Genomic DNA, 20,923 nt, shown 5'->3' with positions numbered 1-20,923 from the left:
AGCTGCTTTTTGAGAGGAGGAAGGAGGACTCAGGCTTAAGCTGAAATTAGTCAAAAGAAATGGACTTCTTTGCATCATCGCCGGTCTGTTCTGGACCCATAGCCCTGCCATATGCAAAGCTATCATCTGCAGTCCCCAGCCCAAACAAATAGATGGTATTGCAAATAACTGCTAAAGAAGGAAGACTAGATGAGGCTTGAAGTGGGTAATATAACCCGATATTTGATCCAGTAGATGAATGGCGTTAGGCTGGACCTGGTTGTGTTTATTATCAATGCAAAGTCTACATCCAGTGTGAAATTGCCATTTCACTCTATCCACTTTTGTAATCCTGTGTAGAGCTCTGTACCCTGGACTGTGGTAGCCACGGCGTTTGTTCAAGAGGGATATGCCAGTGCGAAGAAGGCTGGGTAGGACCAACGTGTGAAGAGCGTACCTGCCACTCTCACTGTGCTGAGCATGGCCAGTGCAAAGATGGGAAGTGTGAGTGCAGTCCTGGATGGGAAGGGGACCACTGCACCATCGGTAAGGCTTTTGTACCCTCAGGAATAAAATCAATAGGATCTGAACCAGTTATACAAACATCTGCTCTAGCCATTAGTCAAATTGAAGTCATTTTGAAAAACCAGAGACACAGAATCAGGCCAGTGTGCAAAGGTGCCTCTCCAGGGATGATGCACCCTGTTTATTCTGCAGAACGGCAACTCAGTGCAGCTTTCTGTTCATAAGAAATAGCATTGATGCATTAATTAAAGGAATAAAAATATACAAAGGTATCTATGTCCTAACAAATGTCTGGGTTATACTCATATATAAACTTTGAGTCATGGCCCAAGAAGAAAAGAAATGCTCATATTTAAGTCATGGAAGTTGTGGGAGGTGAAACTACTACTCACCTTAAGTAATTCTTGCATTAATTCTTTTGCATTTGTATCTGAGGTTTTACATATTTTACTTACTGCTAGAGGTGTTTTCATGTAGCTAGCTTCTAACAATATTCCTAATAAGTTAAAGCTTTCAGCTTTTCTTTTCCAAAGTCATTACTCTACTTTACAAATTGTTATATTTTAATGAAATATGACACTTTTTTGTGAAGTCTTATAGTGGTTCTCTCTAAAATGTCATTAATAATTTCCCAGAGCAATATTATTCATAAATATTTTAATTGCATGAAAGAGTCGAGTATCTAATTTTCAGAGGTAAGCAGCATAAGCTTTCATGTGTTCTTCTTGAGAAAAAGTAGAATGTTTTATCTTTATCTTAATTATTTTAAGATAATTCATTCACTGGCTCTAGAATTTCCCGAATTATATTTGCTAATTCTAGAATTAGATTTGTTGAGGAAGAAGGGCCTAATTTTCAAAAGACTCTGTATAGTGAATCCAGAATGGACCAAAATAATAAAAAGATGAAAACAGAGCTTGAATAATAAGGTGAAAATAGTTTTTTTCCTCAGTCGTCATTATTCCCGTTGTAGGCACTGCCAGGTATGGCCCAAGCTGCCCTGTACATCCTTGTGATCGAATGGAGAACAAACTTATAAGCGATGTATTTTGATCATAGTAGTAGCAATAGATGTAGCTGTAGTAAGGAGACAGCTTTTCTCTAACCAACAGGTGGCAAACTGTAAGCAAATGGTTTCTGTATTTTTATTTTGGTACAGAAATTCAATCTATCTCAGTTTTGTTCTTTTCTTTTTTAAGCTCACTACTTAGATGCTGTTCGAGGTAAGTTTTTCACGTCAGCATTGCAAAGAATAATGAAAAGATACAAAAGTACTGGGAGTGGCGTGTTCTGTGTTACCTGTTTTGTCTGAGCTTCTGTACTGTTAAGTTGCCAGAATGGATTGGATGCTTGATTATGAGATATATGAATATGCATAGGGGGAGAGAGAGAGAGAGAGATACAGAAAAAATGTAGCTTTTAATGGAAATTGTACTCAACTCATTTACAAAGTTGTAGCAATGTAAGCATGTTTCTTGTGGCTATCTAATGTTATGTTAGGCCAATGAGATTTTTGCTCTTGGTTACCATTCCAAAATAATGACAGAGCTGAGAATTTACTGGAAAAAATATGGTTGATCCTGTATTCCATGAGAACAAAATTACTCTTATTTTTGTCATTTGTAGTTGCAGTAAATTCTTTTCTCGATAGTTTTAAAAAATAAGAACTTCTCTGTCTAGTCTATACATGATATAGTTCTCCTCAAATCATTTGATATCAAGAGTTAAATTTGAGTGTTGTTTTGTGCCTGGTGCTTCTCATTAGAGTTCTGTACCTTGCCTGAGGTCCTGCTCAATTATGTCAGTTTGAGCACCTATCTTCCCTGCGCTTGGCAGCCATCCCTCTCCGTCCTAGCCGTGCTGCGCGGAGCAGTGATGCACACTGCCCCTTTCAAAAATGCTCCTAGCAGAAATAGCAAACTAACCAAAATTCCCCAAAGACCTGGGCATTTATTTGTGTTTTTATTTTCAGAATTAGATAAAAAGGTTAGGCACTCATATGATTAGACTTATAATCTGGAAGGATAGCCACACAGAGCAGCAAAATAATCATATTCAGATAATGAAATAACTTAACTGGACAGTGAATTGAAGTGGAAAAACATCCTCTTTACCCAGAACCGCTCTCAAATCTTACCCTTTTCCCCAGTCTTCTAAGAGAAGCAGAGAATTGGTTTTGTAGTGTATCTGGTGTTTGCCAACGCCATGCGATTTCAGAGCAGCAAGTTCCAGAATTCACGTGCATAAAACATGGTGCTCCCTACTCCAGCTCTTCATAAGGTGAGGGCCAGACCGACCTCTGTCCCTGTGTCCAGCTGTGATCGATGAACTGCCCAGAGGGTGAGGAGGAGGCAGATGATGTGCAAAGTTGCCAAGAAATGTGGTGCATTCTGAGCTTTGGATCACAACCTGATAGACCAGTTGTACCTGCTGATTCTTTGATCAGCTCTTCCAAGGCCCTGCTGGAACATCTATCCCTTGAGGCTGCCACAGACACATGCAGACCGAGTCCTTTTCTTTCTTCATCAAAAAAAAATTCCCACTAATAACACAGAAGTGTCGATGTTCACATTGACCAGGAGTACAGGAGAGCAGTCAATTCCTGTCAGTCCACGCTGGCAAAGAGAAAGGAGCCCCCTTAGAAGGGATGCCACTTGTAATGTTAAGCTTATTGCTCAGCTTTATCCAAAGTCCTTTGGCTCCTTGTGTGATATGGTGAGGATTTGACAAATGTCTGCGCTGGCACCAGACTCTGCAGGCAGATGGACATGAGTGTGCACATCCAAGAGACAATCCCCATCACTCTTACAGGCACACGGAGCAAGGTATCTAGCTGAGAACGTCCAAATTGCTATTGATTCAGAGTTTACAACATATGATCCAGGGATGGTACAATTGTTGTTCCAGTTTTGATCTAGAATCACAGCCACTAAAGGGCAGGTGTTTGTCCTTTTTGAGTCTGATACAGAGTTGTAAGGAAGTGGCAAATGGGCGCTGGAAGAAAATAATTTTCTGTGGAAGAAAGTTACTGTATTGTAGAATGAATCAAATCAGCTTTCTCTTGTTCAGCTGAGTCTTTATGAACAAATAAAAAGATCGTCTCCCTCCCTGTGGCATATAGGAGTAATAGGCCCACAAAAGCCAATTTGTCATTTAAGCAATATTTTTTTTGTATACCTTTGATACAAACCTTACATATACGTATGTACCTTTCCTACTATCGTACAACAATTTTTTCCATCGGGGAGAGAGAGATGTACACAGCAGGCTGTTGAATACCTTATTACACATTTGCTCACTGAGGAGTTTCTTCTCTGCACAAAATCTCACGTGCTGAAACATAATAATTCATCACTGAGACATTAGGCATGCAAAGGGAGGGACCAGGATGAGAATTTTTGTATACTTATCAAAGAATATAAATGGAGATTAAATTATTGTACTGTGATAATTTGAAGGCCAGAGGTATGATACTATTTTTAAGAAAGTTACAGCATAATTATAACCTTAGAGGAAGAGAATGAACTCCTCCATGAAGGCTTCTTTTGTCCATTTGCTGTTCTAGATGGCTGCCCAGGGCTCTGCTATGGAAATGGGAGATGCACTCTTGATCAGAACGGATGGCACTGTGTTTGTCAAGTGGGCTGGAGTGGCGCAGGATGTAACGTTGTCATGGAAATGGTGTGTGGAGATAACCTGGACAATGATGGAGGTATGATACATAATTCATGTCTCTGTTTATTCTTCACATCCTTGAGGGTTTGAGGGTCTTTTGTATGTATAGCTTTGGTGTATATTTTCTTTCTTTTTCTTTTTTTTTTTTTTTTTTTTAATCATAGAACGTCAGTGTTGTGCCTCTTTACTCAAGACAGTCGTACCATTAACTGGAGCTGAACCAGGGCAGTGAGTGAGCAGTTGCAGGATCAGACCCTTGAGTTAGGCTTTTGTGAGGGCAGAATCTGTGTATAGGCTTATGCCACCCCCATTGTCCTGGTACCTGAGTGTTTTTCGAAAAAAAGCATGTTTTAATAGTCACTACTAAATGTTATTTTATCACCTTTCCACTCTTCCTTACATGGAAAGTAACTCCAAAATCTATTAAAAACAAAAAAAGATCGAGACCCAAATAAGAAACCCTTTATCCTAATACTCCATGCCTGATAAAATGCATCCACAATTTAGTCGTACATTAATATTAAAAAAAATACTTTTGCAGACCTAAAGCATACATTTAGAGATGTTTCTCTTTCTTAATGTTACCTTTGGGATACAGCACAGTACTTAGAATTATCTGGACCTTTACTTGAACAACTGTTGAGTGAGTCAGTGGAGAAAAAGTGCAGAAATAGTTTTGGAAAGTACCATAAACAGAGCCCTCTGTGAAAATACTCGTTCATTCTTTCCCACCAATTGGGTCAAGGCATTTGCAATTAGGTGCTCCCTGCCTCAGCCCTCGGTAGCTTTGAGTCGTTTCAGGCCTTTAGATGTTTTAAGACTACTGGGAAAAACATAGTTCTTGCACAAATTAGTCTGCCTCATTTCTAGCAGTTCCTTCTAACACATCGCCTGGTGTATTTCTTTCAGGAAAAATACCCTGTCTTTATGTTAAAGCTTCTAGTGGCAGACAAACAACAGCAATCTTTGCTCCTTGTTCTAGGAGTTAATTCTTCTCTCTTTCCTTCTTTTTTTTTTTTTTTTTTTTTTTTTTTTTCCTTTTAATGAGGAACATTTCTTTACCTGAAAGTCAAAAAGGACAATAGTTTTCCTCTTTTTTAATTGTTACCATCCCTTACGGTGTGCTTGCTCCCATGTTGGAGCTGTGTGGATTTCTCACTGAGACTGACAATATCTGCTCTAGCACTGTTATGTTCTTTGTCATTAAATTTGCCTTTAGGATGTATTGAGATAAGTACTGTCTGACTGTGTCACACTTAACAGACCATCTCAGTACCTTGGGTGAGATCTCACACCCCAACATTGTGTGAGACCTTAGTATAATGATTGTGTATTTTCTTCTAGGTCATTGATAAAATAAGCTTGATTTAGGGCCAAAGGCTGAGGTCACTGTGGGACCTCAATAGAAACACTCTGACTCAGTGATGATTCCTCATTTACGGATATATTTTGAGACTTTCTGATTTTGTATCCTGTGGGCTCTGTGACCACGCTGTCCTTTGGCAAAGGCTTCCTCATTTCTGAATCCCGTTCAAAATTGCCTTATCCCTCTCTCGTCCTTCTTCCTTTTCCGCCTTATTTCCAAGTGCTGGGTAATGGTCTCTCTGCCCGCTCTCTGAGCTCCTCTCGGCTCCGTGGCCCCGGGCCGGATCCCTGTCGCACAAGTGCCCGCAGCTGGGATCGCTGCCTCCCCCGTGCTTTCCCATCTGTCTGCTGCTCTCCCCTGCTGGCCCAGCCACTGAGTCACTCACACTCTTAAATCTGTCCACAAAAAAACCTGTTTAGCCTGTAATGTATGTAAAACATTTTCTGATACGCTCTGAAAACTGGCTCTATATAAATTGCGCTGTATTGTGATTTTGTATGCTTTATATTCTGCAGCAACAGTGGTTACTGAAAGAGTTGGCAGTCTTAACTCTAAATCTTCTTGAATTCGTCAATTGAAGGCAGACACTTAACATCATTTCACTGCAGGTTTTAAAAGTAATTTTCTTTTTCTTTTTTAATGGTAGCAGAACATGTACTAGGACAGCTCTGTTGACATTACGATTAGAGATTAGTGCAGAGAGAAATATTTAATTAATCTGACTACTACAGATGGCCTAAATGTAATTAAGTTTCCTTCACAATCAATTTTATATTAAAAAAAAAAGAAAATTATATCTACATATTGAAACCACTTCTCTTTGTATATGAAATTCAAAGACCTGATTTGGCATAGGCATAAATTAGAAAAAAATTCCCCTAAAGTCACTGGTGCTACACCACTGTTAGGTTAATATGAAAGCAGAAGCTGGTTCCGAGTGTTTCAGGGTTCGTGCATGCAGGATGACAAAAGCAGGTAGCGGGAGAGCGACGTGACATTATCTGTGAAGTCCTGTTGGCTGTTAGGTGGTTGCGTAGACTATGAGCATATTGTGGCAGCATAACAAATTATCCTCTGCCAAGCTACACGACTGGATTTGGTCCATAAAGGTGGAAGCTAATATGTTTTTGCCTGCAGTTGTGGTGAACTGAGAGCGTGCACTTAGGTGAGTTACAGAAACTCGGCTGACAGGTAGTAACTTCTGAAGTTACGATGTGATCGCATTCAGCCAGTGACACGCAGCCACAAGAGATCACTCTCTAGTACCTACTTTAGTGCAGTTGTATATTCCAGATCACGATTTTCTCACCTAGGAAAGGTCTCATTTATCCCAATTGTATTTAAATCAATCATTTATATCTCAGTGCTTCGGAGATGTTTTGTGCTTCAGGTTCATTAGGAGAAAGTCACAACCAAAGAATAAAGTTGTAGTAACAATTGTTATTCCAAGCAAGCTCTAATTTCAGGGGCTAGTCACCATGATAATTTTGTGCAGTTTCTGGTTGATTGATTACCCAATACTTTTAGAGACTGAAAACCTGACATTTTTACTGTATAAAAATACATGGTGGAAAAAGTGTGTAACTTTAATGTATGAAATAAAAATATTTTATTAGTTCCAAGGCATTAAATAATGTCACTTTCTTGGAATAAGGAAGTGTTAGTTTTACTGTTTAGTCTATAGTAACAGCACAAAAGCTTTGGGAGAGAGGAAGTCTTCAGTTCTTTTTTTTTAGGGATTGCTATATTAGTATTGCATGGTAAGCCATAAGCGTATTCCCACGAGTCCAGTCCTGCAGACACTGAAGCCCCAGTTCCACATCAGTACGGTTTCACAGTGATAAGGTTAAACACATGCAGAAATGCTTTTCCCAAGAAGGTAGAACACTTTAGCTCCCATTAATATCCACAGTGTTTGGACGTGGCTGTACCGTGACCATCTTTGCCTTTCCATCTCCTAACTCTCTGTTAGCTTTTTCCTACTTGTAGACTTAAGGGCATGTTTACCTGTTCAAATATCACCACAAATACCATTCAAAAGGTCTTAGCATTATAACAGATGCATGACGATGTGGTTTGCGCTTGCCCTTGCGGAGGACATCTGCAGTCTGTTAGCAGTGTGATGTCCATTAAATGACAGCAGGATCTCGGACAGATGTTCGCGATGCGGTGGGTTGTGGCTGTGCCTCGCTGCGGCTCTCCTCAGCGTTGCATTACTTCCTGTTCTCATTTCATTCTCTCGTTGGCACGACTGACACGATTTTGTTTTCAGTTTGTAAGACGACCATTCAGCTCATTTGAGCAGGTCGTTTTGTCTTGTTGTTATTTTTGACTTCTTCTGGAAGCTTCGGTAGCTCCAGGAGATTGCTTGAAATGCTCTGCTGAGCGTTGTTAATCTGACTATCGCTGTCCAAGGCCTGAGCAGACGGAGCGCCGTGGCGCGGCGGCGCTGGGATGTGCGGAGTGCTGGGCACCCACTTGTGGGTCACTCCTCTGCCCTGCCAAGCCACAGTTTACATGCTCTTCCTACACATATTTTTGTACTGATGCTGTATGTGCAAGCTCAAAGATGCAGCCCATCCTTTCCATTAATTTCTTTGATACTGATCTCTGTTGTGAATTTGCCTGGATCTCTTTTCATCATTTTCTTTCTGTCATGAATCAATCTCAACTGTTTGTTTTAAAGGAAAATACTGTTTACTACAAGCTTTGAATTTGCTTCCAAAAGTCCCTTCGGTCACTTTTCACTTATTGTGGCATTCTCTAAGCTTTTCCAAGCACGAGAAAACAGATGACTCAGCATAGCCTTTGGTTCACAGCCAGTGCAGCTAAAATATTGATGCATTTCTGACCCATCCATTGGCATTTTAATAGCCTATCCATCACAGAGGTATTGAGTCCCTATATAAGTAATACACTATTATTACACAATGCATACAGTACTGATGGGAACGGTTTTCATTGCTGCTCAGCAGCGTGGGCTCCCCCGGGATGCTTACTGTTTCTGAAAATCATACCCTGATTTATTTGCATCCTATTGTGTGCAGAAGGCCAAACACCACTGGCGTTCATTGAAGAAAACACGGTGCAGCCTTTCCGCACGCACGCACGCACCGGCGGGTCTCAAACGTCCTGATGCAAACCCCGGCGTGCTCAGTTAGCAGCTGCCCTGGCTGCTGTGGAGTGCTACGTATTACAGCTAAAATTTGAGAAGCAGTTTGGATTAATGCATACAAATGAGCCTTACGGTCTTGTTAACGTTACTGCTGCTTAGTCTCTTCTGAAGTTACTCTTCAGTTCAGTTTACTCAGATTCCTGGCAGCTCTAATTGGACTTAACTGAGCCTGTGGTGGAGCAAGTAGGCACAGGCATTGGTTAATGCTGGTGTGAAGAAGAAAGCAAGTAAACATAAGGTGAAGACTCCCGTGGATTTTTTTTTTCCACAAAGATCATTAGTATTAAGCAATTGACTACATGAATGTAAAGACTGAAAATCTCAAATCCTTCAAGAGCTGGGAGTCATGGCACTGGGCTTTTTAGGTTGACCTGCATAAGGAATCAGAGAACAAATTCTGCTTGCTGAAGGGAGACGGTTATAGACTATTTTGCTTTCTGAGTAGATGTTACGGGCATCTCGTAGCTCCATCCCTGGCGAGGACTGTGCAGGGAGGGGAGTGCTTGCACGCACACCACAAGGTTGCACCGTAGCAGTGAAAATGAAGTCGTTGGTATTACATTAAATAATAGCATATTGCTTAGAGAAGGACCTGACTTTCATGTGGCAGCGTCTCCATTTATTAGCATGTGTGTGTGTGTGCATGCCTGTTCATGGGTGTACGGGTCATACATTAGATGAGCATTAGTTGTAGCATTCTTGTTTTGGATTTAACCCTAAAACTTGAGACCTAATGTAGCTGACATTAGTACTGTCTTCTCAGAAATGTTGAAAGCGTAAAGGGGTGAGAACTGTGCTCTTCTAATGAACTTTAAAGTGTAAGAATAACAGTTTTAAAAGTCATTATTAACTATTTACATTCTGCTTGGCAGAGCTTAAAGATAGTGGCTAATTTAAATAATAATTCAATAACGCAGAAGGCAGAGTCGGATCAAATTTGTCATCTCGTATCCAGTTAATAAAACCTCTCCAGGCGCTGTGAAGGCTGCCGCAGGCTGCGCGGGAGCTGGGAGGCCGCTGCTCCAGAACTGAGAGCTGCCTTGCTCTTCGCTGGCCTTTCCCTCTGCCCCGTGCCTCTGCACTGGCCTCCGTTACGCTGATCGTGTTCCACTACGGAGAAAATTTGTACGAATTGCAAACACAGATCCATTTTCAACAACATGAGTTACTGTGACATTCCCATGTTTGCAGTCATAAATTGCAGGAAACTCAAGGGCGAGTGAGAAGACTAGAAAAGACAGGATTTGGAAAGGGGCTGGCATGGAAATGTTCGTATCAGGCCCTAAATATTTGGCTTGTCTATGTTCTAACTTTTATTTTAGTGTATAAGATGGCTCCAAAGCTGACAAAATACCTTTTTCTTTTCTATTATATAATCTGTACTGCACTGGCGGAGGTGCCTGACTGTCTTTTATATATATAAAAAAGAAAAATGCTAGTGGTAAACCAAAGTCATTTACATCTCTGTAATACATTTTAGTCTACACCTATGCTGTGATGCACTGTGTGGTAATTGACAGTAAAAGGTTCGGTATACAGGCTCCCCTGGTGTATGAATTACAGTTTTTGCTGTTTGTAGTAGTTTATTCATACTCCTGACTGTTGTCTCCTGAGATTTAATAGAAACCTTGCTGTTTTCTTAACACTGTGAGGTTTTTAATAGTTGATTCTTGGTATGAAAATTTAACCAAAAAACACGACCATTGGTTGAGGATTGAAAGTAATGCATTCACAGCATTTTCAAGTGAATACGTTTGAAGCTGTGGTTTATAAACAAAATTTGCTTTTTCTGAGTTATTCTTCTCCTAGATTAAAAATCCCCTTTCGAAGAGGATTGACTTGTTGAAAATGTTATCCTCACATGCACTTACTAATATGATTTGCAGTACCGTACACTGCCTCCATATGTAACTTGAGAGTCTGCACCAGAATGTTTTCCCACATTCCTTTTAATGACTATACTGTTGAATTACAGTAGTAAACAGCCACATGATAGCTGAAGAAAACATTTGTAGGAAGCAGAAATATCTGACTTCTAAAGTGTTCTGCAAACGGAGGCTCGAGGGAGGAAAGGCTTTATTTTGTGTCTTCATTTCTCTCTGTCAGTAGGTGCAAATAATGAGAGTTATGTGTGGGAGGGGACTGGAACAAATTGCTTTCAATATCTTTTAATGAAGTTATTCTGTTTAGAAATCACAGAACATTTCATATTGATGCTTCAAAATAAAATGTTTCTTTTTTGCCTTGGGGGTTTTCTCTTTTTCTAGAATGGATCTAAGTTAAAACAAAAGGGTTAAATGAGCCTAGAGCGGAGCAAATGGTTTTTTGGGGGGTCTCATCCACATTTACCTCAAAGTTTCAAATGTTTCATTCTTTATAGCAACACAAAGAGCATAAAATGCTCTCCAGTTTTATGCAAGCTGATTTTTTTTTCTAAATTTGTTTATTCAGAACACACTGGCCTGAGTTTGTTAGGCCGGAGCCAAGTAAATAGTGGTAAGAGTTCGTAGAGAAGTTGCTGCTTCGGAGCTGCCCACAGAGCATTTTCTCAAAACCTTGCGTCTTTCTCCCATTTTGTTCTGCGTGGCTGATAGGGGCGATTGGAATAAAATGTAAACTAAATCAACTAAAAGATCCCCAAATTATTAAAAAAAAAAAAAAAAAAAAAAAGTAGATATAGTCTGAGAGAGAGAAGCCGTTAATGATTATCTGTAGCCTAGAGAACTGCTCTGCGTTTGACACCTGTATCTGCCGGTTAGCGAACGCTACCTCTTGCCGGTAGTCTCCGGCTGCCTGCACGTCTAGCACGGTGTACATTTGTGATGCTTCTAGGACGGAGAGTCCCGTCCTCACTGCGGCTAACGGGAAACCCACCCTCTCCTAGCGCCGCGAGCCTGGGGAGACGGGGGAAACCGGGCGCGAGTCGCTCGAGCAGAGCTCACTCCAGTAGCAGAATCTGTAAGAGTTTATAAGATACTCACTTCTCTGACAGGTAAACTGTGGAAAAAAAAAGAAAAAGAGAAAAGAAAAGATGAAAATTGAGTCTGGAAAATGGAAGACTGCTTTCCCTTTGCTTGGTTTCTGCACGTGCAGCGTGAGTGCACAGTGCGAGTTGCCAGGCACATAAGCTGTTGACCAGTGCAAAAAAGATTGAGGCAACTGTGAAATACTTAACTGTCATTTTTATGGCTATTTCTTTTCTAAATACATTTTCAAGCCCAAATAGTTTTGATGAATTTTCACTTTTATTTTTACGTAAATAAGAGAATCAGGTCAGCTCAGTTCCCACATCTAACAGCTTGTTGGCAAGGAAAAAATAATCAGAATAGCTACTGTGGAATAAATAGCTTCCCCATGGATGTTGTTATTCTGGAGTAAGTATGCCTTTTTTTGATTAATATTTATTCCGCCAGAGCAATATTTTTCAGATTTCCCAGGTAGGTAGCAGTCAGCTTGTAGAAATCAGTATTTCGCAGAAAGTACCTTGACTTCTTGCGCACGACTTGTCACTGCCACAGCCATCCCGCCAGCCAAAATCTGCCCGGAGCAGCTGCACCTCACCGCAGAGGGACCCCTGCAGGCGTCTGCACCGGGAACAAGCAAGAGCGAGAGATTCCTATTTCTTTATTGCCTCTTTAGTCTAGTAGAATTATTTAATATTTGCAATTTTGGAGAATTTAGTAGTAATTTGATGCTTTTCAGTTCACTTATTGAGAACATAGAGAGTTTTGTTCCTTGGACACAAAGGAGGAAACAAAAGGAGGATATTTTTTTTGCTTGCGTTTCCAAGTCTGCTGTTCAGGTTTCAACCCCAAAAGCTTTTTTTCTTTTCTTTTCGTCAGCACACAGTGAAAACCCCTTTGGTTCGTGTAGTTAACTCCTCCGTCAGCTTCCCACGTGGCTTTGTTTAGACTGCAGGCCCCTTGCTGTTTCAGCCTACTGGAGAATTTCAGCCGCTTTTTGCCTTTCCTGAATAAGAAGTGACAGCCACGCTCAAAGTCAGTAAACTAAGCATCACCCTATGAAGCTCTTTTCCTACTGTTGGAAAATGCCGGTTGTCTCCAGGCCTGGGGAGTGTAGAAAGAAGGTAAAACTGCTTTGAAACACACATGTGCTGACCTGTAGCTGTGCCCGGCTTTGCTGAACGTGGCGCTCTCCCGTTGTTGTTGCTGCCTGTTTACTGTTGCCCTTGGTTGGTTGTCACAAAAACGAAGCTGCGCTGTTTGATTTCCCAGCTGCAGGAGGAGAGAGTCGTTAATATTTTTTGCTTAGACAAACAACTACCTTGCTCAAGGTCAGGCAAGGATTTTGAGGTTCCGGGAAAGTCCGTTTCAGGATGCTTGTTTGTTCTGCAGAAGGGCTTTTGCTTTCCTCTCCGAGCAAATATTTTATATGGTTATTTAGTGAGTATTTGCAGAGTGCTGTGTGCTCTGCTGAGGAGAGCTGCTCTGCTCTGAGAGTTGGTCTTGCAGCCGTGAAAGTCAAAACTACAGGAGCTTCCCCGATGGTGGAGTTTGCCCTGAGGACGTGCGGTTTTATAGGAACCAAAGTGTTGGTAGGAACAGAGCATAAAAAAATCAAAGCATGAAGTGAAAACGTCTGACAGTATGTTGATACTGTAGCATTCCAGTTTTAACATGAGGGAAATCGGCCCAGTGAAGTGATGACTTCGCATTTGTACAGCCTGACCTTGTTAAAAATACGAACAAAAAACGTCTTTTCTTGAAGATGCCTAATCTCGCTGTATATGCATTAGTTTTCTTTTCAATCCAAGCAAGTTAGCAACTGGCAAGTTGTAAAAGGAATGTTGTCTGTAAGAAGATAGTTGAGGATTTTTACCATATTGAATTAACTCTGACTGTTTCTGCTTGAGTATATAATTTAGGCAATTTAAACGTCTAATGTACTGATAGGTAGAAGCAGTTAAATGCTGGTAGCCCAATTTTAAATCGTATTTAGGTGCTTAATTTAGACTAATTTCAGTGCTACACTTTTAATCGCAAGCTTTGGATGAGTAATTCAGTTTCAGTCACAACCGTAGTTGCAATTTTTTCCATGAAGAAATTTAATTTTTTTTCTTTTTAATAAGTATTTCTCCTATTTTTCCTGCTTGAAAGTGGGGAAAAGAGGAATAGTTTTATCTCCACTTTCCAAATTTGCTGCCCTGAGGGGGAATCCATGGAGGAGACTGTGTCTGTAAGGTTAGTGGGTCAGGACCTGCATCATGCTGTATATTTCTATAGCACCAGCTACAAAAGGAGTGTGGTCCTGATTCTGCTTTCTGTGGGTCACTTCCGTATAGCAACAAATGCATGAGAAATAAACATCTGAAAGCACTAATAAAAGCATTGTAGAGCTTAAAATGCAAGTTGGAAAACTGTAACAAAAACCTATTTTTACTACAACAGTGAAGATGCTTATGAAAGATAAAATTATAGACTTTGGATTGTTGCGTGCTCATTAGCAAATGTATATCCTTCAGAGTTGTGAGCAGACGGTAGTGACAGTAAAGGATCATCAGAGAAATCAGCTGCACGCCAGCGAGTATTGTGTGCTGATTTTCTACCTGTTCTACGGTGAGGACAGTCACACTCTTCCTTGTTCACTTAGTTTGTAGGTTCTGTTTTCTCCCTGTTGCCTGGGGACTTTCTGAGGTAATACAGTGTTGGTGACTAGAGAGAAATACCCACCCTGAATTAAGTGTGTACGTAAATGCTTTATTAAATTTGAATTTATGTGTCATCCTAATGAGCGTGCCGTCCAGTCGATTAAATGCCTCTTCTCTCATGCTTTCCAGTAGTAAGCACTTTGCTTTATTCTCAGAAACACTCAATTTCCCCAACTTTCTATTTTCTCCATTTTTAGATGGCCTGACAGACTGCGTAGACCCTGACTGCTGTCAGCAAAGCAGTTGCTACGCAAGCCCTCTCTGCCAAGGTTCGCCTGATCCCCTCGACCTCATCCAACACAGCCAACTGCCTTTCTCACAGCATCCGCCAAGGCTCTTCTATGATCGGATCAGATTCCTCATTGGGAAGGAAAGCACTCACGTGATCCCAGGAGACGCCTCATTTGAGAGCAGGTAATTTTTCTTTTACATGAAAGACTTTTCTGAGTATTGAGAACAGCGAATGAGATTTCTTAACCAGGAAAAAACACTGACACGTCAATAGATGAAAATTCTTTACTGATGATCAAAAACTACTTGCGTAGCAAACTTCCAGGTCGCAACAGCTCAGAATCCCTTTTTTGTCAAATTTTCTTTAGTACTCTGTCTAGTTCATAAATGTGTCACTGTAACAAACTGTACTGCTTTTATTAACAAGAGTGATGGCTGTGGAAGGTAAACTACCTTGTACTTCAAAAATGCGTGGGGGGAAGTTCAGCCCTTTATGCCGGAGATGCGTCTGATGGCAGGAGGCGGAAGGGTAGGCTGGACTCGTATGAGCTGTATTCCATCACATCTGCCCGCTAGTGCAGAGTTCACCATTTTGTGTGGCAGGTTACTCTTTAAGCTGTCATGCAAATAGCGCAGTGTGGTCTTTGAGGTTTGTGAGATTGGCACATCCTTTAACAGGAAAAGGCTGTGCAATAGGAAGGGGCACACACTTGCTCAGAAAACCTGGTAACACGGACTTCCTTGAACATTTGAAATATAGGGGCACATAAGTTTTTATGCTGTAGTTCACCTGGGAAGCTATAACTTAGAGGCTGACAGAGAGATCCACAAATCATCCACATCATCTAACTATTGCCCTGTCAGCTAGGCCTGTACATTAGATAAACCATGTTCCAGTAATGAGGGCGTAAGAATTTTTTATTTTCATAGTACAATAAATAGCACTTGGATTACAACCTTGCCTTCATTCTGTAGCCGCACACAAATTCAGTGCAGTCTTTCATTGTAACTTATTAATTTTTAATAGAATAAATATGTAAACAGAGTCTTTATCGATCTGAAATACCTAAACATTTAATTACTATTAATAATGTAACAGGACGCTATAAACATGTACAATGATAGTGCATGAAAATGAACTATATGAAAAGTCTCCACCTGACACTGCCACATCTCTCAGAGTGTCTATCACTAATAGAAGAGTGCTGCTGCGCCTCATACAGCATCCTTGGCTAACTGTACACGTAGCGGAGCATACTGCAGTTTAAAACCAAAGTCATCAGTGAAAGATGTTCCTCATCAAATTGTCTCACAGGAACATGTTTTCACAGAGAAGGTGAGCACTCAAGTCGCCTGTACGGTGCTCTGTGGCATGGCAAATGTTAGCAACCAGATTGCACGTAATCCCATCAACGTGCTTTTATGGATGTAAGGAACCGATCTTTTAAAGCTATCAGTGATGGGATTTAACTTGGTTTTAAAAGACTTTTCTGAGTATTTCATCTCTTTACCCGGATATCTGGCATGCCTTTGGAGAATGAAAAATAATGAAGGTCTGTTGATGATCTATCCTTAGAAACCACTGTAACTTCAGGGTGGAGAGGGTGCTAGCAAACAGCAGTACGTGACCAGCAGCCCACCCTAGCTATGGTTTGATATTTCGGACTTAGTAATAATAATAAGTGTGACTTATAGGTGGATTCCTGCATTGTTCACACCCCAGATATCATTTCCTCCCCCTGTAAAGAAATTACTGGTTAGTTTTCTCAGAAGATTCAGATCTGGGATTCAGATAATTCTGTCTGGATGTGTAGAATCAAGGCAGTGCCTCAAGAGACTGACGCAGTGTCGTGTCTCCTGGGCTTTGTCAACAGTAATCTGCAATGTCTGGGGCACCCTGAGGACTTCGTTGGTCCACACTTTGCTTGATCTTCAGATCTTACAGGCTTTTGAAAAATTGTTCATCCGTAAGTCAAATATTATTAAAAACTGTCAAAATTTTCCTTAAGGATCACAGATAAGCAGTGTCTCAGAAGGAAGCAATGGCTTAGCTGGGCTGCCTCTGTTCAGAAATCTTCCCCTGACATTGTCAATCAGGCTGTCATCTAGTGTCTGTTCTGCTCCTGGGAATTAAGATTACTGAAAAGAAGGTAGCGAGACAACTGTTACTACTGTAAATACTTCAGACTTCTGTGAACCTGCCTATCTGGTTCTGACCAAAGCATGTTTGGGTTTTTATCTCCTTCTGGCTGGTGCTGAAGAAGTCATATCCATAAAGATGTTGTTAACTGTTTTGGCTACCTGGGTTGCCACTTATTCTATTGCATAGGTGATTCAACAAGAAATGTTGGAAGGATTGAATGAAATAGCTCCATTCATTTATTTCAAAGCACTGGTATCTGTTCCCACTTGTTCTCAAATGTAGAATTTTGCAAAACCCTATCTCACTTTTTTCAGCTTTCCAGTAAGTCTTTGAGACCATTGGGAGGGTTAATGAAGAAACATTTTTGACACTATCTGATGCTTTCAGTTTCTGATTCAAATGGCATTGTGCAGTGTTTTACTGTGGCGTATCTTAGTGGAACTCCGTTATGGGTGATGTTTGCGTGAATCTTCTTCTAGATAAAGACAGTGATGTTGAGTAGATTTGGGGATGCTGTTGAAAGAAGGTGAAGATTATCTCTCTCCTTCACACTGTGAAAGTGTTTTTGGTCTCTGCGACATGCTGGCATTTCTTAGCATCCTCTGAAATACCAAAATTATTTATTGCAACAAACAACTGCTGGGAAATCTCTCCTTTTGCATATGCATCTCAACTTTACCTTAGATCTTGCAGCTATTTCAAGCTTTCAAATATTTGGCCTCTACAGCATGGTCAAGGCCAGGGAGCCATGGCCAAATACTGGACCAAAATTAATGTTAAGGAGCTGAATGTTTTAGAAAAATATTTTGCTTTCTGATACGTCATTTGTGCTGGCTTTCTACAAAATTCCAACTTTAACCGTGGCAGACTGACTTAAAGGCACATTAGACAAACTGTGAATAGATGGAAGCATACTTTCTTACATCAGAAATTATTTTGACCCATTGCATGTGGTAGTGTGTAGCAAATTTAGCAATTGTGTTTTAGCAACTTCTGTTCTCAGGAAGGTTTTTAGCTTGTTTCTTTGCTGCGTATTTTTAATGCATGTTACTCAAAAGCTATTTGATTTGCTGCAAATTGCCTACAAAAAAGGGCCTAGTGCATGGTACTGAATTAATTACCCTTCAAAGGCTGCTTACAGCAACATTGTCAGCAGGAAGAAATGAATGTACCTTACTAGCCTTTAGCTTAATTTCTCTGATTGAAGATTTTAATCAGAAATGTAATATAGTAAATGACATCTTCTGATGATGTGACACTTGCGAATTCACGAGTTTCGTTGGCAGAGTTACATGTCTGAGCCTGATGTCTCAGCCTGAGGTGCTCAGAGAACATTGGAAATTTCACACACACACAAAAAAGTGAAAATAACAAATTAGTGTAGTAGAGCAAGGCAGAATGACGGTGGAATAATGAAATGCTTCAGAAGTAGTGAAATAATGAATCTAGAATTTTAAAGTCCTAGTTATATTTTAAATTAGAAATGTGGAACAAACCGCCTGATGGCAGAGATCCGAGATCCTCAAAACTGAGATCCTCTCCTGCATGTGGAATGACCCATAAGGCATTTGCAAAGAAATCCTACTTCTTTAATGCCCCCTGCAGCCCAAGGGAATCTCTGCTTTCTCTCAAAAAGCAACTGCTCCCTCTGGAGTTGCAGATTTAGTACAGCCTGCCAGGGGACCAGAAAGATTTTTAATGCATTTGAAAAGGCTGAGGCAGCTTATCAGGGACACGTTCCTCCCCAGATGGAAGACAGAAAATAGATGCCAGGCTTTCCTGCTTCTCCAAATTAGAAAAGACATTTTTGCACTTACACATCTTGGACATTGTAGTTTGAAAGCCTTAGTCCAAGATTGTGCAGTCTTTGCAAATAAAGTGACTGTTAGAAAGGTTGTATGAGTTACTATCCACATGAGAAATAAAAGCAGGCCAGTGAAAAGTGTTGTGAATAAACCTTAGAGGCTAAGAATGGAAGAGGGAAATACAGCACACTGAGGAAGCCTAATGGGCTTCAGAGATTGCTCCCTTAGAATTAAGGAAAGCAGTGGGCAGTAGCAAGGTCTAAGGCCGGTTCTACTGGAAAGAGAGCGAGTACTGAAGCCAGTAAAGCATGAAACAGCGGTTGTCTCAAAAGTGGCGTCGCTGCAGAAAATGTGTTCTGGAAGCTCCCTTAAGGCGGGGAATGAAGTGGGGTCTCCTGCAAGCAACAAAGGCGTTGGGAGTCTGCAAGCAAGCCAGGTGCCCTCCGGAGCACTGGCATCCCCTTCGAGAGACCACGGGTGTTTGGGAGGAGAGGGAACCTGCTGCAGAGCCTGTGGTAAATGCAAAAATTAAAACCAGTTAGGATTGAATAGTGTTCATCGAAGATTTAGTAGGTGCTGGTAATTCAAGAAGAGGCCAAAGAGGAAAAGACTCTTCAACTTAAAAGCAGGATAATAAAAAGACAGAAAATAATGAGGAATACACACAGATAGGCTTAGAACATTTAAAATCTGGAAGACTGCAAAGACAGGGACAGTTTAATGCAGATAAATGTAGAATAACGAGGTTTGTGAGTCTTTATCACGTACTGTAAATGTGTGTGGCTCATAGAATATGAGGAAGAAAAAAAGGAGTAAGAAAGTTGAAAGATAAGTCTCTGAATATTATTTATGAATAATGAGAAACAAAGTGAGTAGAGGAAAGAAAGTCAGTGTATGAAATAATGAAGACTGATGACTTGCTATCACACAAATCCGTGTGCTTGATAGAATACAAGGAAGGAGTAGAGTCGGAAGACAAGTCTGCGGAATGAGAAGCAGTGAATGAACAAACGGGAATACTAGAATAATGCACAGAATAATGATGACTCTTAGGGGACTCTGTCCCTCAAACCAATGTACTTGGTAAATACATGGAATGCACAAATAAAGGGATTAGGAAAGGAAGGACGGGTCTGTAGATGTCATAAAATATGAGAAAACAATAAAAACTTGTAGTTTGTATTCTAACAAATCGGAAAGTAATTGAACCTGGCATAGTCTGTTGAGACGTACGAGAGCTCGATTGCCTTCAGTGGAATGACTGGTTTTGCGCGCAAATAGGGCCACAACCAACTTAGTTAATGCAGAAAACTAAAAGGTCGTAAATCAGAACTCTGTTCTGCATGCTGAAAGTAATGCAGCTTGCTTTTCATATTCAGTAGGGGTTTTCAGCAACTTTGCTATCAGTCTGCATGCTGACAGCACGGAGTTCGAATCAGCCACCATGGCATACTCCCAAAAGGGTTAGTTTTTACCAGTTGCATTTTCTCAGGGTACAGTCAGCTGAATTCGATGATATCATAGTTACAAATTAATGTCCTGTTGAGTAGCTTTGGAGAATGGGATCTTACAAAATAAGTCAGAATTTTGAGAAATTTATAGTCCAGTTTGGGCATATGATTTCATTGCATCAAAACCAACTCAGATGTCTCAAGACATCTTTGAATTCACATATAGGTTCTCATATAACTTTCATTAAAAGAGCTATTGAGTTTTTCCTTTAGAATACATATTCACTGTGCAAAGGTGGGATGTGTCTGTTTAGACAAGTACAAACTTGTAACTTGGGAGAGAAACGTAACAGTGTATAAATTTATGCTTATTGTTTATATTGAGTAATTAATACAGCGAACGTTTATAGGTATTCTGGCACTCTGAGCCTGCGTGTCTTTGTCTATATGTAAACTGTTATAAAAAGACTTCTGGATACACTGTTTGCTCTGCTGTTTGAAACTACATTTCCAGGAAATACGTGTGATTGTATCATTAGATACCCAAGACCTGGATCCTTTGAGCCAATGGAAGTATACTGATGCAAAGCTGAGGGCGTGGGACAAAATGTGAAAGCTGTTCAGTAGAATTTAGCTGTGTAAGCCCTTAGAAAATCCCATGAGGTTTTTATCTGCACTGTGAGAGTATTTCACACATTATTCTTCACCTTTGATGTGACTTGTTTCCTTTATGTTTCAGGTTATGAGTCTTCAAATGCATAAAAGGCTAAAGCTAAGAAAATTTGTTCACCATGTCCGTGGCTCGGGTGAAAGTACTGGTCTTAAAGGGCAGCAGTAGAGATTCAGATTACACAATAGGAAAGACTTGCCATGAGTAAAGCACTCATACAGAAGCATTGCAGTAG

At 40.5% G+C, this 20,923-nt stretch overlaps 1 protein-coding gene across 1 annotated transcript in view; it reads left to right on the top strand.

The window, feature by feature from the left end:
• Positions 1-20,923, top strand: part of TENM1 (teneurin transmembrane protein 1) — a 311,517-nt gene that overhangs the window by 214,870 nt on the left and 75,724 nt on the right. The window contains exons 12-15 of the mRNA XM_062584304.1: positions 340-525; positions 1,704-1,727; positions 4,070-4,216; positions 14,586-14,802. Of these exons, the coding sequence (XP_062440288.1) occupies positions 340-525; positions 1,704-1,727; positions 4,070-4,216; positions 14,586-14,802 (574 nt within the window). The remainder of the gene's footprint in view (positions 1-339; positions 526-1,703; positions 1,728-4,069; positions 4,217-14,585; positions 14,803-20,923) is intronic.

Source organism: Rhea pennata, chromosome 11, assembly GCF_028389875.1.
Source record: "Rhea pennata isolate bPtePen1 chromosome 11, bPtePen1.pri, whole genome shotgun sequence".
Taxonomy (NCBI): domain Eukaryota; kingdom Metazoa; phylum Chordata; class Aves; order Rheiformes; family Rheidae; genus Rhea; species Rhea pennata.
This window is presented reverse-complemented; position numbering and strand designations above follow the sequence as displayed.